At 46.2% G+C, this 19,890-nt stretch overlaps 1 protein-coding gene across 3 annotated transcripts in view; it reads left to right on the top strand.

Annotated features, from left to right (window-relative positions):
* The window catches only part of MAPK4 (mitogen-activated protein kinase 4), a 152,832-nt gene extending 134,589 nt beyond the window's left edge, over positions 1-18,243 (top strand). For all 3 annotated transcript variants that reach the window (XM_068251357.1, XM_068251358.1, XM_068251359.1), the window contains exons 4-6: positions 8,750-8,911; positions 14,229-14,430; positions 17,445-18,243. In XM_068251357.1, coding sequence (XP_068107458.1) covers positions 8,750-8,911; positions 14,229-14,430; positions 17,445-18,156 — 1,076 coding nt within the window. In that variant the 3' untranslated portion in view covers positions 18,157-18,243. The remainder of the gene's footprint in view (positions 1-8,749; positions 8,912-14,228; positions 14,431-17,444) is intronic.
* The last annotated feature ends 1,647 nt before the right edge of the window (positions 18,244-19,890 follow it).

Here is a 19,890-nt window from a genome sequence, read left to right as displayed (position 1 = left end):
TCGGTTCTGTCAGATTTCTGCTACTGTAAGTGACAGCAACATAGGAGAAAAGTAATTTTATGCCTCATTTTACTCAGGAAGAAATGTACTTCTTAATTGTATATGTTTACATATATGTTACATTTTTCGCAGCAGAGGTCCTTGAAGTAGCCTTTGTACCCAACAAATATAAGCAGAGCAGCGCAGCCATTACACACTACTTTAACGTGCACCTGACCTCTTGCACAGGACAGAAGGAAGACTGAGAGAAATGCACCCTGTATGTACCAGTATTTAGAGAGTTTGGCCTGTCTAGTTCCCACTCATCTGTGACTAATCACAACTGTAATTTGATCTCTCAGCTGTGTCAGCTCAGGAATCTCGACAGAGCAGCTAATCTGTAAACACAGGATGTTAATCAGAAGTCTGCTTCCATGAAAGCAGGAAGTAGACACACTGCAGATTTATTGCAGGATTGGTATCAGCTGTAACAGAAATATTTTTCATTAAAGGTTATTATGCTGTTGCTTATCTCTTAGAGCAGAGAGTAAGTTCTGAGTTCAGGTCCGCTTTAAGGTGTCTATGGGCAGACCGACTATGAGACTGATCTTTCTCTGCTCAAACCTGATTAGAGAGATCGGTTGCCTGCCGATTCCTGATAGTTTCCATTTATGAACTCCATCAGGAATTGGCCTAGCGCCGCCCCCTGCAAGTGTAAAATGTCTCCCAGCTCCTCCCCATGCTTGTGCTCTGTAGATTCTCACTTGTCCAACTGGCGCTTCTCCCGGCATCCTCTGACAACTACGTTACCGCGAGTGCTGTACCATGTGGCGCATGTGACCACACACACACACACACACGAACACACACATGAACACACACACGAACACACACACACACACGAACACACACACACACACACACACACATGAACACACACATGAACACACACATGAACACACACACACACACACACACACACGAACACACACACACACACACACACACACACACGAACACACACGAACACACACACACACGAACACACACACACGAACACACACACACACACACACGAACACACACGAACACACACGAACACACACGAACACACACGAACACACACGAACACACACGAACACACACGAACACACACGAACACACACGAACACACACGAACACACACGAACACACACGAACACACACGAACACACACGAACACACACGAACACACACGAACACACACGAACACACACGAACACACACGAACACACACGAACACACACGAACACACACGAACACACACGAACACACACGAACACACACACGAACACACACACGAACACACACACGAACACACACACGAACACACACACGAACACACACACGAACACACACACGAACACACACGAACACACACGAACACACACGAACACACACGAACACACACGAACACACACGAACACACACGAACACACACGAACACACACGAACACACACGAACACACACGAACACACACACACACACACGAACACACACACACACACACACACACACGAACACACACGAACACACACGAACACACACGAACACACACGAACACACACGAACACACACGAACACACACGAACACACACGAACACACACACACACACACACACACACGAACACACACACACACACACACACGAACACACACACACACACACGAACACACACACACACACACGAACACACACACACACACACACACGAACACACACACACACACGAACACACGAACACACACACACACACACACACGAACACACACACACACACACACACGAACACACACACACACACACACACGAACACACACACACACACACACACGAACACACACACACACACACACGAACACACACACACACACACACGAACACACACACACACACACACACGAACACACACACACACACACGAACACACACACACACACACACACGAACACACACACACACACACACACGAACACACACACACACACACACACGAACACACACACACACACACACGAACACACACACACACACACACGAACACACACACACACACACACGAACACACACACACACACACACGAACACACACACACACACACACGAACACACACACACACACACACGAACACACACACACACACACACGAACACACACACACACACACACGAACACACACACACACACACACGAACACACACTAACACACACACACACACGAACACACGAACACACACACACACACACACACACGAACACACACACACACGAACGAACACACACACACGAACACACACACACACGAACGAACACACACACACGAACGAACACACACACACGAACGAACACACACACACGAACGAACACACACACACGAACGAACACACACACGAACACACACACACCTGGTGCCATGTAGTACAGGCAGCATGAAATCTATTCATAATCCATGCACGCTGCCTGCTGGGTCCAGAGGCGTATCTATGGAAACCGGCGCCTATGGCTAAGACTGAAATCCCTCCCTGGGGTAGAGGAGGTGGAGGGGTCACTATCAGTGGCGTAACTACCGCACCTGCAAAGGATGCATATGCAGTGGGGCCCGGAAGGGGAGAAGCCTCATAAGGGGCCCGCGGCGCTAGGGCCCACCGCCCGCCCGTATGCAGTAACAAGCGGACAGACAGATTAGACAAAAAATTTATTTCTGAGCAAGCTGTTGCTGTAGCGTGCGGCGGCGGGCACTAGGACCTGGAGGCATCCTTCTTTTCTACCTCCTGAATGTCCTGCTTGGATCAGTGGTCGGCCCCCCTCCCTGCCCCCTCAAGCATGCAGGACAGAAGTAATCCAAGCCAGGGAGAAGATTGTGGTAGAATAAAGGGGGGGGGGGAGAGGGGGGCTTCCAAATGTTCGCAGGGGTGGCCAGTGGTTCCTAGTTACACTCCTGGTCACTATCCAAAAAATGTAAGGTGTAGTCTCAGTTGAATTGGTTGTGTCCAATTGACATGAAGAATGACCTGTAATGAAGTATGACAATAGGTCATCCTCTACATATGTCCTAAATAACAGTTGGGCAGCTTGTCTCCCCAAATAATGTAACCAGGCAGAAGAATGAACCCCCCCTCCCCTCCCAGATGAAAACTAGAATCTAGATGTAGATCAGGGATGCTACGGAGCGGCCCCCCCAGTACGAGGCGCACATGCCACATGCCATACCTGCACCCCTGTAGATACGCCACTGGCTAGGTCATCCAGTCATTGCACCAGAGATCTTCTGGGGAGCAGAGCACTGGAGATCTCTCTGTGGATGGGCCGATCCTCTGTGAATTCCCGTCTGACGAGCTGTTTCGCTCGATGCTCGGGGAGAACAGTTTGAGAATGAAATTCTGGAGTGGGAGATGAAATGAGCATTGTGTGCCGGGGCCTGCTGTCTAGTTAACAGGATGTGCCGTGTGCCATGTGTACCTGCTGCTTCCATCAATAAGCACAGCAGTGTCTCCTGCTCTGCACTGGGGGGCCAGATTATAGGAGTGCAGCACTTACAGCTATTCCTGGAAAGCCTCTGATTCCATTTCTACCTTCCAACAGCACTAATCCCTCTAATCCAACCCCCATCATAGTGATGTCACTTCTGGAGACTTAAAGCAGAACTCTGCGCAAAATCTAAAGCTAGCCATACATCTGGTGACATTGGACAGATCCGACCAAGAGACAAATCTCGCTCTAATCTGATACGAGACATCTGTCGGCTGCTCATACACCCCAAGCCGATTCTCAGTATGAAATCTCTTGGGAATCGGCCGCCCCCTCGCCCCTTGTGTATAAATGAACCCGCTGTGTATAATTACCTGTCCAGTGTCACCCACTGCGCAGTGCACATCCATCTTTTGCTTCCTGCTTCTCCATTTGTGTTTAACAACTCCCCTCCCCCCCCTGGTGGACAACAAAGGGTAGTTAAAGGGAACCTAAACTGAGAGGGATATGGATGTTTCCCTTTAAATAATACCAGTTGCTTGTCAGTCCAGCTGATCTCTGTGACTGCAGTAGTGGCTGAATCACACACCTGAAACTAGCATGCAGCTAATCCAGTCTGACGTCAGTCAGAGCACCTGATCTGCATGCTTGTTGAGGAGCTGTGGCTAAAAGTATTAGGGACACAGGATCAGCAGGAGAGTCAGGCAACTGGTATTATTTTAAAAGGGAAAATCCACACCCATCTCAGTTTAGGTTCCCTTTAATGTATAAGTGCACACACGGGGAGGGGGGGGGGGGGGGCACATTTATATAATGGGGGAAACCGTGCCAAGGGTTTCGTCACATTCACTGCTTGCCCCCGACATCACTCCCCGTTACCACCGATCCAGCAAGGCGACCCGACATCTTGCAGCATCGTCCGATCGATACTTTTGACCGATCAGGCATGCTCTTGGCGGCACCAATTTTCATCTGATTTGATAATAATTATGGAATCGGATGGTCGATCAGACCGCCAAGCCGAGAGATGTACGGCCACCTATACTCTACCTGTTAATTATCACACTCTGTCTATTGTAAACAGGGCGGGACATGGCTGCATTTACCATAAGGCACTGTAGGCTTGTGCCTACAGGCGCCTGATGATGGAAAGGCGGCTCATTTCTCCCCATGGTGCCTCCCTCTCGCCTTCCCTATGCAGAGTCCTGAGCAAAGTGTAAGTGAGAGGTTACTACTCGGCTCTTGGCTCTCTTTAGCCAGGGGCACCTCTAGCTACTTAATACTGAGGTTCCTCTCGCTACCTACTGTAATACTTGGGGGCACCTTAAGCTACTTAATATTGAGGGTACTTCTGACGACCTAATATTTGGGGACACCTGTAGCTACCATGATGGGCAAGGAAAGTAAGGGAGAAGTAACAAGCTGGGCCAGGCAGTGGTGCAGTTCGGTGGGGGTTTGTAGGTACATGGAGGGCGGAGTCTAGGGTGCCAGGACACCTGTGCCTATAGGCTCCTGTGACTTAAATCAGGCCCTGGGGGCGGGATGTATACTAATTACTCCCACCCCACTCAGCACCCAACTTCTTGCGCCGCCTTCTTTTCCTGTCCATGTGCAGCAGTTTTCCATTGTGCGATAGATGCCCCCTTTCATTTGCAACCACCATGTGTGGTCATAACTACAAATCATGGAACCCACCAGCAAAATTTTGATGAAATCCCAACCTTCAAGTTCCCCTTCCATAGTTCCATCTCCCCTCCAGCCTGGGGTCCCATCTGCCAGGAGTATATTGCGTGCATGCGAAGTGAGCAGATAGAGATGCCGGGCACTAGAGGGGGGAGGGTGCACATCTCTGGAGTCCGGTGGGGAGGTGAGAGAAGCACAACTTTTGCTGCATTATACCCGGGCTGGGGAGGCGCATGACAGGAGAAAGTGCTGCAGCAGGACTCGGGAGTCAGCTTGGCCGGGCCCCAGGCTCACTGGGTCCCACACACTAGTAACAACTGCCAGTGGCGTAGCTAAGGAGCTGTGGGCCCTGGATCAAGTTTTACAATGGGCCCCCCCCAAGCCCTCTACATAACAATTGATACAGCGCACTAAAATCTGCCAACGGTTACTACAGTGTCAGATGTGCAAGTAGGGAATGGGAAACAGTTTGTTAATACCACTATTCAAAGTATCTATAGAAGTGATTATTATGAGCATAGGACCAATAGAGAGCTAAAACTGTAGTTGAGGGAGGGCGCCTCGGGGCCCCTCTGGCCCAAGGGCCCCGATGCAGTCGCTACCTCTGCACCCCCTATTGCTATGCCCCTGACAACTGCCCTGATGGCGACCCTGCCAGGGTTCCACTACAGTGGGCACCAACCTTTGTGCTAAAGCAATCAACTCGGTTTAACCCGCGTTCCCTTGGCATAAGGCAAACCGCGTGTTCAAGCCAAATGTTTGAGGTGATTGACAGCACACCTGTTATGATTCATACAGTAGAATATACAACAAGGCTGGCACTTCCTTAATCCAAGATGTATATCAATGTAGTCATAGAGGTCGGAGAGTTGGGGTTACTAGTTCATGTGAGAAAGTTAGTGTTAGGAGTAGGTGGGGGGGAGGTTATTGTCAGAAGCAGGTGGGGGGGAGGGTAGTGTTAGGAGTAGGTGGAGGGGAGGTTAGTGTTACGAGTAGGTGGGGGGGGAGGGTAGTGTTAGGAGTTGGTGGAGGGGAGGTTAGTGTTACGAGTAGGTGGGGGGGAGGTTAGTGTTACGAGTAGGTGGGGGGAGGTTATTGTCAGAAGCAGGTGGGGGGGAGGGTAGTGTTAGGAGTAGGTGGGGGGGAGGTTAGTGTTACGAGTAGGTGGGGGGGAGGTTAGTGTTACGAGTAGGTGGGGGGAGGTTAGTGTTATGAGTAGGTGGGGTGGAGGTTAGTGTTATGAGTAGGTGGGGTGGAGGTTAGTGTTACGAGTAGGTGGGGGGGAGGTTAGTGTTACGAGTAGGTGGGGGGGAGGTTAGTGTTACGAGTAGGTGGGGGGAGGTTAGTGTTATGAGTAGGTGGGGTGGAGGTTAGTGTTACGAGTAGGTGGGGGGGAGGTTAGTGTTACGAGTAGGTGGGGGGGAGGTTAGTGTTACGAGTAGGTGGGGGGGAGGTTAGTGTTACGAGTAGGTGGGGGGAGGTTAGTGTTATGAGTAGGTGGGGTGGAGGTTAGTGTTACGAGTAGGTGGGGTGGAGGTTAGTGTTACGAGTAGGTGGGGGGGAGGTTAGTGTTACGAGTAGGTGGGGGGGAGGTTAGTGTTACGAGTAGGTGGGGGGGAGGTTAGTGTTACGAGTAGGTGGGGGGGAGGTTAGTGTTACGAGTAGGTGGGGGGAGGTTAGTGTTACGAGTAGGTGGGAGGGAGGGTAGTGTTACGGGTAGGTGGGGGGGGTAGTGTTAGGAGTAGGTGGGGGGGGTAGTGTTAGGAGTTGGTGGGGTGGAGGGTATTGATCGGAGTAGGTGGGGTAAAGTTAGTGTTAGGAGTAGCTGCATAGCAGAGATAAATGGGGCTCTATGGGGTAGGACTTGAAAACACCCAGAGTTACAGATTGCCCAGCAAGCTCATGGTAACCAGATTTTAAAAAATTTTAAAAATAGAATCTTTAGCTGCAGAAGCCTCGTTTGACAAAAAAGGGAACATTCTGAATAGTTTTTTAGGCCGCCAGATGTAATATTTAGCGTTCTGCCTGGTGTTGGGCTCTGAGGGTCGCTTCCAGATGTGACAGCCAGTGAGTACGAGGGGAAAGTTCATTACACAGTTATAAGTCCAGCTCTGTGAAGAATCTTCTTATTCAATAAAATACCTCCATTTCCCGTCTTTCGGTCCCGGCAGGTTCACGTTGGACCCGCAGCCTTTCCTTTCTACTGCAGCAGATCGTTAGATAAGCCTCGCTTCCCGCCTTGCGATTCCTTAATTGGCGTGCCACGCGCCGTTCCCCACAGCGCGATAATTAACTCCCCCATGGCTCGTTACTGCCAGGAAAGGAATAGCTTCACCGCAGATGTACATTGTTTTCATAAACAGCTCTTTGATACGGCCGGAGCTCACTGCCTCTTCTTCTATCTCATTCTCTTGTCTTACCGGAGCACTCGCCTCACTTACCTCTCTGGTGGCAGAACTGTGATGAGCGGGGACTGTGGTGCGGAGTTCCCCCTTGCAATAGACATGCCTGTCTTCCATTGGTGCTTGCCATGTGATGTCATGTGACATAAACTGCTTGGAGAGATGTAAATATGGCCATCAGATTAATGGTACATAAGGAAAAAGATCATTATCTTCTGACGCTCGATATTAGACAAGACTGCTGAAGAAATTGCATCTAATATCGGCCTGTCTGCTGTGTCTGCAACTTAAAGGAGGGAATATGGAGGCTGCCATATTTGTTTTCATTTTAACAATACCAGTAACCTGGCTGTCCTGCTGATCCTCTGCTTCAAATACTTTTAGCCATAGACCCAGAACAAGCATGATCAGATCAGGTGTTCCTGACATTAAATTAGCTGTATGCTTGGTTCTGGTGTGTGTGATTCAGACACTACTGCAGCTAAATAAATCAGCAGGACTGCCAGGCAACTGGTATTGTTTAACAGGAAATAAATATCCCTCTTGCTACAGTTGTCCTTTAAAAGGATACCTGCATCCTTCCAGGGAAGAAAAAGTTAGATACTCGCCTAAGAAGAGGTAAGCCCTTTCTCTTCCCTGGGGGCTACAGGTATCCTTTAAGGTGGCCATACACACATAGATTGGCACTCAAATGTGGCAAAACGATGGATCCTTCTCTGATTTAAATAGGATCAGAGAGGGATCGATTCCTATCACACACAGCACGTCGATGATCAATAGATTTCAGCATGAAAGCTATCAGTCTGTTAGTTGGTAGTCTGCAAATTAGTATGTTACAATAGTCCAGATGATATACAGTATATAATAAGAGCATGGGCTAACAACATCTTAGTTGTGTCCTGAGTGAGAAAAGGTCGGATGCGAGGTATGTTTTTGAGTTGGAGATGACAGGAGCTGGTTAGGGAGTGAATATGAGGAATAAAGAGAAAGGAGTCCAATATTACCCCTGAGCACCATGCTTTGGAAACTGAAGTTATGGGAGTGTTATTAACATTTATTGTTCCATCAGGCAGAGAGGTGAACAGAGACGGTGGAAAAATTATTAGTTCTGTTTTACTAATATTTAGTTTTTAAGTTTTACTCATGCCATTGTTTTGTATTTGTTCTATTCTAGGAAGCCATGAGCTGGAGCAGATGCAGCTCATTCTGGACACCATTCCGGTGTTACACGAAGAAGACAAGGCAGAACTCCTCAAAGTGATGCCCTCGTTTGTGAGCACCACCTGGGAAGTGAAGAGGCCTCTGAGGAAGCTGGTGCCGGAAATTGACTTGGAAGGTGAGGGGTTTCGGGTCCGCACAATTATAGTCAGATGCTGGAGGTCCACCTGTATCAAGGACTTCCCTCTGCAGCTCTTTAAAGTGGCCATCAGCCATGCAACAGTCAAGGATGTAGCAATGAGCATAGAAGATGGTGTGGGACGAAGCAGGCAGGTGCCTGTTGTGTCTTGAGCTAGAACAGTGGTTCTCAACCTTTTCAGCACATGTACCCCTTTGCGGGTCATCCCTAAACAAATGTACCCCCTACCGAATAAGGAAAAAGTGGGTGTGGGCACGACATGTGGGTGGAGCCAAATACTAGCAAAATACACGTAGTCCATGGTTAACAAATGAGATTTGTGGTGCTGCGCTGGGCAGGAGTGACAGTACGATTGCCTTGCACTAGTCACGCAGTATAACAGCACACACAATTAAAATCTATGGGCCTCAGCAAGGAAAAAGATTGAAAAATAAACAACAGTTTTTTCCAACACCAGCCTACTTATCCACTTAATAATAACACCCCTCCTTCTCCTAATAGCTTTTATAAAAGCTTTTTCGATCAGTATTTGATACAGTGATACACAATGTGAGTGCTCCCCCTCACACGTCCAGCCACATGCAGTAACAGTCTGCAAATGGTGCTGGACGGAAGAGCCTCTGCCACCTCCTTTGCCTTCCCCCAGCCAATTCAGAACATCCGAATACTCCCCACCGCCACTGTTCAGCACCAAACAAGCGGACAGAGTCAGGAGTAGTTCACAGGCTTACGTGTCACATTGCATTTCAAGTTTGGAAGGAGGTAGCGTCAGAGTCACGTGAAACACAACGTGACTCGCAAGCCAGTGGACTCCTCCTAACCCTGTCCTCTTGTTCTGTAATGAACAGCGACAATCGGGAGTATTCATTGTTCCGAATTGGCTATGCTGAATTCGAGCATAAACACTATCTGCAACTTTTACCTGGGTCATATCAGATTATAGTGGCAGTTTCTAAACAGTGAGATAATTTATATCTGTGCACACTCTTCCAGTGAAAAGTACTAAATGTGACTGTAGTGACTGTTCTTTCTCCATCTTTTTAGCAATCCTTAATATAATTTGGCATGATCCCGGTGAGGGGAGCTAGCTTTTGGATAAGGATGGTCAGAATTGCCAAATTCCAAATCTGACAATGTTCTGAAATTTTGCACAAAAACTCTGAACAAATTCCAAATTTAATGGATTCTGAGTTTGCATTGCAACACCACAAAATTGTAATTTATCGCAAATACATTTTCATGGATTTGCGACAATATGTTCACAATAAGTTACAATTTTACTTTGAAATATTCACTTTTCCACTTATAATTTTCACATTCATGTCTCTTCTGCATGCTTAATTGACTTCTTTCGCTATTTGTGCACAAACATGTTTTTGAGCAGCTTTCCAAATTTACACATCCAAATTCTGTAAATTCACAATTTTAAATTGAAATTGTGAAATCCCTACATTTAGCATCTAAAAGCAGAAAATTGCGCATATGCAATTAACCTTTTCTCCTGAGTTTTCTCCTAGGAGATAATTTTCTTCTTCTCTTAAAGAGAACCAGAGATGAAGCACCCTCTTGTATTTTACCTTATAAATCAGTGGGAACATGACAGTAAACACCTAATCTGCTCTTTGTTTCACTGTTCTTTGTTTAATCTGACCGTTATCACCTCGGATAAGAATCCCCGACTGAGCTTTGCTACGGAAAGATTATAGCTGAGTCTGTCTTCTCTGGTGTCTTTTCAAGCCCAAGCCTGCCCCCTTGTGGCTCTGCTATAATGACTCAGCTATAATTATTCCCTGCAAAGCCAGACTGAATGCTCAGTCCGGGATTCTTATCACAGCTGATAACAGACACTTTTAGCAGTGAGGATGAAACAGAGAGCAGGGTAGGTGTTTTCTCTAATGTTCTTACTGATATATATGGTAAAATACACAAGGGTGCTTCGTCTCTGGTTCACTTTAAAAATACGGTCACTTTGAATCATTTTACAATTGAAAACTACATAAAAATTGGTGAAAAGGTACAATCAAAATTATTTTGAGGCTTTTCTTGCCGGCTTATGGCTTAAAAAGGCATTTTATCACAAGGGGCCATATGCAATTCACTTTTTCAGTTTTCTCCTAGGTTATATTTTCTTGTAAATAAAATGCCTTTTGAAAGCACCAGCAAGCAGACAAATACTCAAAATAATTTTGACAGTACTTTTTCATCAAATTTTTGGATCTTTTTCCATTGCAAAGTACTAAAAAGTTAATTTAAATTGAAGATAAAAACATTATGTCCAAGGAAAAAACTCAGGAGGAAAAGTGAATTGCATATGGGCCAATATTTAAAAGAATCCTGCTCAGGTTTGGTGGATCACACAGGTTCTCCTCCCCAACCCTAGTAAGGGCCCTTTTACACTAAGAAATGGGATCGCAAACAAGCTGTGACCACGTTTCTTTATATTTTCCTCTTCCACGACTCCCTCGCGATTCCATCACAATCTGCCGGGGCGTATGTTGCAACTGCATCTGTGATATTCTACGGAAGGAAAAGAAAAAAAAGCAAGCGGTAAAATATTTTCAAATATTGGTGTGATAGCTATGCGATTTTCTTATACAAAGTATAGCAGCTCAATCGCATTAAAGGAGACCTGGACTCAGAACTTCCTCTCTGCTCTAAATGATGAGCAACAGCAGAATAACCTTTAGTGGGACGTTACAGGCGCACGTTAGAGCAGCCTGTGACGCAGCCCAACTCACAGTAATGAAAAATCAATGGGCTGTGCACACGTTGCGTTACATTGTAACGCTGGACGTTCAAAGAAAGTGCAGCATGCTGTGCGTTATATGCGGTTTTAGCTGCGTTAGACTGCTTGCACATGCTCAGTAAGGGGAGAGTCCTTATTGTTCCTAGCCACATGGCTAATTAATATTCACTGCACTGTAGTGTTGTCCGGATCATGAATAATGCGGATCTTTGGATGTTTTGTGAGTCGAATCATCCGGATCATCACAATGAAGGATTCGGTTCACAGTGCATGTCTGGAAGAAACAGGAAGTGCAGCTTCTGTGCACAAGCACAATCTTCCTGCTGCATCTCTCCTTTCCCCATTAGCACCCTCAATGTGCCCTCATTCTCCTGCACCTCTCACTCTGCTGCACCCCTGCTTCCCTAGTAAAATGATTCAAAGATTCGGTTCAAAGATCCGGATCTTTTCAATGATCCAATTCGAATCATCCGAATCATTGAAAAGATCCGGGCTTCCCAGGATAGAAGTAAACGGCGCACCAAGAGCCGCATAACGCGGCTCAATCTGACGTCCAACTTCAACACCACCATGCGTTGCATTAGGGGCACGTTATGCGACCTTAACTGTCCCCTAAAACGCAACGTCTTGGTGTGAAATAGGCCTTAAAGAAAACCCTTTCTTTGTTACAGCTGATACAAATCCTGCAATAAATCTGCAGTGTTTCTACTTCCTGCTTTCATGGAAGCAGACATAATGTTAAAGAGAAATATTTTCCTTTTCACAAACTGATCACCAGGGGGCACTGTATGGCTGATAATGTGGTGAAACCCCTCCCACAGTGTGATGTCAGGACCATGGTTCTGATATCACACTGTGGCAGCCTTTTTGCATTGTGGGAAATAACAGCTGTTTCCAACTGCTAAAAAAGCAAGCAAGCAAGCAATCTCCTGCCAGCAGTAAAAATGTCACCATGTGATAAATGTCAGAATTTAAATCAGGGAGAGGAAAGATTTTTCCAAGGGCAAACATTGACTAAATCATTTATACATAATTATTGTAAAAATCAAGTACTTTTTTTTATTATCTTTTTTATTATTTTCACCAGAGTTCCTCTTTAACATCCTGTATTTATTAATTAGCTGCTCTGCCAAGCTAGCCAGCTGACACAACTGAGAGATCAAATTACATTTGTAATTAGCCGTAGTTGAGGGGGAATTAGACAGGCTAAACTCTCTAAATATAAACAGGGTGCATTTTTCTGTGTTTTCCTTCTGTCCTGTGTAAGAGTTCAGCTCCACTTAAAAAATGCAGCAGGACGGCGATTCTGAGCGGGAGAAAATTACGGTGCAAACAGATCACTTTAATGGAAACGGTTGCTGCCGTTTCCATCAGTTTGCCCTGTACTTAGGGTCTCACGATCCGCAAGCGATCAGAATCAGATCGCCGAATACTGGTCAGAAAAGTGAACCTGAACTCTTGCACAGGAGAGAATGAACACCTAGAGGAATGCACCCTGTATGTATTTAGAGCGTTTAGCCTGTCTAATTCCCCCTCATCTGTGACTAATCACAAGTTATAATTTGATCCTCCCCTGTGTCACATGACTGCCTATGGCAGATCAGCCCATTTGAAAGCACAGGCTGATAACAATATGTCTGCTTCCATGAATCAGGAAGTAGAAACTCTGCAGGTTTATTGCGGGATTTGTATCAGCTGTAACAAAGAAATGTTTTTTGTGTAAAGGTTATTATGTTGTTGCGTATCGTTTAGAGCAGAGAGGACTTTCTGAGTTCTGGTCTGCTTTAAGATGAAATGGGGCCCTAGGCAAGATAGCAGTTTTTTGCCTACCGCTGATGATCACCTGGCTTTTTTTTTTTTTTTATAAGATTCAGTGCCCATAGACCAGGCGTCTCAAACTCAGTTTACCTGGGGGCCGCAGGAGGCAAAGTCAGGATGAGGCTGGGCTGCATAAGGGATTTCACAATCGCGGCGCATCGCCGCCTCTGCCCGCCCCCTCTCACTCTTCCTTCACAGAGAGGGGCAGGGAGAGGCGGCGATTGACGTCAGGAGGGGCAGAGCTGAAGCTGAAAGCTCTGCCCCTTCCAGGAAATGCCGGCGGATTGCCCCCCGGGCGATTTGGGGGCTCTGCAGCCCTTGTTTAGCGGCGGGGATGCGGCGGATTACTTGGGAGCACTGAAGCGAACTATAAGGAAGCTTTTGCCAGTGAGGGCCACAAAATATTGTATCGAGGGCCGCAAATGGGCCGCGAGTTTGAGACCCCTGCCCTAGACCCTAGCACCCACTAGGCCCCTAGACACTCTCCAGGCCGCAGGCAACTGCCTAGGTTTGCCTTGTGGATGATCCTGGCTCGGATTCTGGTAGTGAAAAAGAGCCCTTAGTCAGGTCTGATGCATGTCTAGCATTACATGGAGTACGTGGCAGGACATTGCTGGTTGCTGTCTGCCTTGTTATATAATCGGCTTATATCTGAAGCACGTTCCCTTGTCAGTAAGACACAAGGCCCTGTGTCACCCGCACAGAGTGAGCATTCTTCTCTCTGATCCTCAGCTATCGATTTCCTGGAAAAGATTCTGACCTTCAACCCCATGGACCGTCTGACTGCCGAGGCTGCTCTGCAACACTCCTATATGAGCCCCTATTCCTGCCCGGAGGATGAGCCGATCTCTCTGCAGCCCTTCCGCATCGAGGACGAGATTGATGACATCTTGCTGATGGAGGCCAGCCAGAGCCAGATGTCCAACTGGGACAGGTGCGTTCCACTGGTTACTGCGTCATTGTCATAGCTGACCATGCTTTTATTGATTCACCTTGTGATCCGGGTCAGATTTCTGAAAGGGCCTTATAGGCTATGGCCTAGGGTGGTTACTGCCTAAGGTCAGTAGTGCTTTATATGCAGAGCCGGGACAAGGTCCTCCAGCACCCAAGGGTGAAACACCAAAGTGCGCCCCTCCATCCCTCCCACCCCAGCCGTCACACACTGATTGCTATTAGAGTAAAGCTCCATACACACGCTCAACAGCGATCTTTTATGCAGCACAATTATCAAACCACTTTTGTTGTGAAACAAGCTGAAACAACCAAAAAAAAGTTGCTTGCTATTGTTCAAACAACTGATAAGACTCATAAGACGTTAATCATTTGATAATTGTGCTGCATAAAAGACCGCTGTTGAGCGTGTGTATGGGGCTTAAGAGGCCTTCCAGAGTCCCCAAACCTCCCAACACCTTAATCTCTAGTTATCTGGCTTGCAGTCACCGTCATTTATCCCCTTTTCTTCTCTCACTGCTTCAAACACAATAGGGGAATGATAGCTGAGTGAGTTGTGCGCCTCCTCCTACACTGCGCCCTGAGGCTGGAGCCTCTCTTGCCTTTCCCTTGCCCTACCTTGTTTTTTGTGTGTAAGGGGGCTGCAAATGCTCACCCTGCCTCCATCCTGTTTTGTTCTCTATGGCCTGGGTATAAAATTAGTACTACTTCTTAAAGGGAACCCAAATTGAAATATACTGTATGTGCCCAGTTTAACTTACCTGGGGCCTCTTCCAGCCCCCTATAGTCCTCCTGGCCCCTCGCTGTTCTGCTCTGTTCCATTCAGCCGCTCTGCCCCTCCGACAGCTGTCCAACTGGGTCAATCGCGGGCCTCTGTCAGGTAAGTAGGAGAGCTCTTTGGGCTTCTGTAGGATCCCATGCAGAGGGAGAGGGGTTGAGGGCAGCTGGAAATCCATTAAATGATAGGTGTAACCATGACATTTGATTTTTAACCGCTTCCAGACTGCGTTAATTGAAATCTACGCCCTGTTTGGAGGCCATTATTCCTGCCAGGGCCAAATCCTGCCGATTTATTTGGCTCCTGACCCTGTCATAAATGAGACAAAACTCTCAGGACTGACTCACAAAGCTCTGCCGTCGTCATAGATACGGCAGAGTGGATGGCCTGAGGCGACGGATGGATGGCTGTAGCAGTGATTAGTCATTATGCGCCGGTTTTTGGTACCAGTGGTCTCTGGTCTGGGAACCTGTACTGAGTAAAATTATTTAAAATAAACACATGATGTAGCTGCAAATGAATATTACACACTAACCTCACCATCAGTTCCTCTCAAAAGCTCACCAGTTTCTTCTTACAGTTATCCCTTCCAGTTCTGACAAAATTTTGTCAGAACTGAAATATACCAGTTGCTGTCAGTTATATATCAGCTGCTGCCAGTTACAACTGAATGTGCAAGGTAGTGTCCATGTTTCCTTATGGTTCACATGGGTGATATTACAGTTTAACAGTGTGCTGATCAGGAAGCTGTTATGGGGTAATAGCCATTTTCAAAATGAAGGACAGAGAATTCCATTGATCACAGTGGACAAACAGGACGCCGGACAGGAAAAAGAGATTGATGAGCAGACTACATGGGAGGCAAGTATGACCTGTGTATGTTTATTTTGACTTTTTATCTTCAGTTCAGGTTCTCTTTAAGGGGGCAGAGACCACTTGGTACTGAAGGGGTTAATGCATGCTGGGTTTTCTGCTTAAGGTGGTCAGCCCTGCCTGTATACCCAGAGGTACTGTCTGTAAATCTGGAGATCAAGTCCAATCTGGTTTATATAACTCGAGGAGAAGTGAGGTGAGTGTCCCTCTACTGTGGGTCAGTGTTAGGTGATTTGATCTTGGACTTCCTGCTAACAAATACACAAAGTTATTGGATTGTTTGGAGCTCCATCAGCCAACTTTTCTTGTACAAATGAAATATTAATAGGCAATTTTTAACACTCACAAGGCTGAAAAGTCATTTGAAAAAAAGTCTCATGGCTTGTGATGTCTCTCCACTTTGCATGTGCTAACTTGCTTTGCACGTGCTAAGTAGTTAGCGCATGCAAACTACTTAGCACCGTAGTTAGCACATGTAAACTACTTAGCACCCTAGTTTTTAAAAACAAAACAAAACAGTGTTTATTCAACAAAGAAAAGGAACATATGACAGAATATGCAGTGTAGCAGTGCGCCTCCTAACTTTTACAACAGTAGCTTCAGCATCAATTATCACTGTGGAAGATGAGAGGTATAGTTAAATATAATATAATGATCGTCCCATAATATATAGAGCTCAGATTGAATTTAAATTTCCAAATATTCTATCTTTTACAGGATCATATTTAGCAAGACCAGGGTATCTAACCATGGAGCTTAGCACCCTAGTTAGCACGGTGCTAAGTAGTAGTTTGCATGTCCAAACTACGGTGCTAAGTAGTTTGCATGTGCTAGCTACAGTGCTATGTTTGCATGTGCTAACTACGGTGCTAAGTAGTTTGTATGTGCTAACTACTTAGCACCCTAGTTAGCACGCCCAAAGCCTTTAGGCGTGCTAACTGGGTTAGCACCGTTTACTGAATCGAGCCCTAAATGTTAGCACGCCAGTGAAAAGCCACTTTGCATGTGCTAACTAGTGTGCAAAGTAGTTAGCACATCAAACTACTTAGCACCGTAGTTAGCACATGCAAACTACTTAGCACCATAGTTAGCACAGTGCTAAGTAGCAGTTTGCATGTGCTAACTACGGTGCTAAATAGTTTGTATGTGCTAACTGCTTGGCACTCTAGTTAGCACGCCCAAAGCCTTTAGGCGTGCTAACTGGGTTAGCACCGTTTACTGAATCAGGCCCATTGTGAGCTAAGATCTGGTCTTAGCAGCAGTATGGCAGGTATTATTGTGGACCAAACCAATGTAGAGTTCTCTAATGGCTTGCTTTACCTAAATAATATTTTCTGCTTTTGCAGGTATCAAGTGAGCATGTCTTCTGACATGGACTGGAGACAAGGCCATAGCCACGCCATGAGTGAGGTTCAGCGAGATCCTCGTGCTGGATCAGGGTCGCAGGCTGAAGAAGCTCAAGTCGATCCACGCAAGTACTCTCAAAGCAGCTCCGAAAGGTTCCTAGAGCAGTCCCACTCCTCAATGGATCGGGTTTTTGAGGGGGATTGTGGAAGATCCTGTGAATATAAAGTAGGATCCCCATCCTACTTGGATAAGTTACTGTGGAGAGACAACAAGCCCCACCATTATTCTGAACCTAAACTCATCTTGGATCTTTCCAACTGGAAAAAGACTACAATGCCACCCACAGGAGACATTGCCTTGGGAGAAGAGCCATCCAATCTCTTTCTGGAGATAGCTCAGTGGGTTAAAAGCACTCAGGCTGGACTTGAATGTCCACTAAGCCCAGAATGTGCTCCAAGCCCAGTTTCTGAGATGCAGGAAGATCATCAGCCATGCCCTCCTCATCAGGAGGCCCCAAGTAATATGGCCAAGGATCCTGAATCCACGTTTAACCTTGATGTTTTCATTACCAGGGCGCTCAAGTTGTGCACTAGTCAGGAGGAGAAGCCCGACAACAACAAACTCACAAATCTCGACATTAACGGGGCTTGCATTTCTGAGCATCCAAAAGATATTGCAAAAAAGGAAGTGTTCCACAAAGACAGATGGTAAAGTGAATGGTTTTGTGTTAAAGGGCGTGTCTTCTTCTGTTTTTTTTCATAGAAATATTTATGATAATACACTAACAGTATAACAAATGTTATATTTTACTGAGAACATTTTTTAGGTCTTTGAACAAGACTTTGATGTTTTTATCTAAAACACAGAGCAATGTACTAAAATACTTGCCAACAGTTCTAGGTTTTTTTTTCAGTGAAGTGCGAGGGTGGGGCTGTGACTGAAGGGGCGGGTGTAAATGGGATTTAAGTGGATTTGAGTGAGGTTAGGTCATTTTTTTTTAGGCTGATTGAGCTTTTGATTTTTATTGGGAGTGTTGGCAAGTATACTTCGATGCCTCGGACATCTCACAGACCGACGAGATTGAGGGCTGTGACTGATTACTGTATCTATATGTGGCTGATGTAATCTCATTACATCTCACACAACCTTTAATGCCTTTCATTTAAAGGCTTGTTCAAATCTCTGCTCAATATTTGATGCCTTACAATACTGGAGGGACGGAGGGGAGAAAATCCATACCATGATATAACAAACTGTATACCATTTTCTATGTATATAACGTTTTTTAAAAACTATCAAATCTCTTTATTTTCTAAAGTGCACCTGTCGTTGAGTAATAAACATATGACTATGAAGCAGGAGGGCGGAAACAGGGAAATTGTACTTAGTGTTTAGATATTTAAGAATTTGCATATTTTAGAAGTTCACTTCTTTGGTTTATTGGCATCTAACTGGTGTTTGCATAATATCATGGCAGGATTAAAGGTTAGGTTAGGAGATTTAAAGTGCCTATTAGGGATGGTCAGTAAGATGCAAATCATTTTGAGTTAATGCAGCGTTATGCACATTTTGTATGCAAATGTGTGCAGCTTGAAAATGAACCAATCAAATCCTGTTGAAATAAAATTTGATTGGTCAATTTTCAAGTTGCATAAATTTGCATATAAAATTAGCATAATCCTGCATCAACTCAAAGTTATTTGCATCTCATTCACCATCGTTACTGCCTATACATTACTCAATTTTTCTGTACGATCGACCATTCGATTTGATCATTTTATCAGACTGGGGGAGAATCGGTTATGTTTCATTCTGCTCGATTAGTGGAGATTGGCTGATATCTGGCCAAATTGACCAATTTACTAGATTAGGCAGGTTGGAAAATATTGGTCGATATGTAAAGAAATCTGCTACTGTTGGCTTGATTTTGACCGACACAGTAACAATTTTTTTTAATTTCAGAACATGGAGCACTGATCAGATCGATTAGTAAAAGAGAATAGTCAGTCTTTCAGTGCCCCGCTAACCCCCCCCGGAATTTGCCGACATGCAGAATGTCGGCAAACTAACGGCGAAAGGACATCCCACTGTAGGATCGGAACTCCTGTGTAACGCCACTTCCCCGCCTATCAGAGCCTTCTCACTTTCTCTCCTCTGCTTGCTCCTGCCTCTTCCACGCCCCCTCCACGCCAATCAGAGCCTTCTCACTGGCTCTCCTCTGCTTGCTCCCACCTCTTCCCCGCCCCCTCCACGCCAATCAGAGCCTTCTCACTGGCTCTCCTCTGCTTGCTCCCGCCTCTTCCCCGCCCCCTCCACGCCAATCAGAGCCTTCTCACTGGCTCTCCTCTGCTTGCTCCCGCCTCTTCCCCGACCCCTCCAAGCCAATCAGAGCCTTCTCACTGGCTCTCCTCTGCTTGCTCCCGCCTCTTCCCCGCCCCCTCCACG

Source organism: Hyperolius riggenbachi, chromosome 1 (assembly GCF_040937935.1).
Source record: "Hyperolius riggenbachi isolate aHypRig1 chromosome 1, aHypRig1.pri, whole genome shotgun sequence".
Classification (NCBI taxonomy): Eukaryota; Metazoa; Chordata; class Amphibia; order Anura; family Hyperoliidae; genus Hyperolius; species Hyperolius riggenbachi.
Note: the sequence above shows the minus strand (reverse complement) of the source record. Positions and strands in the feature narration are given on the sequence as shown.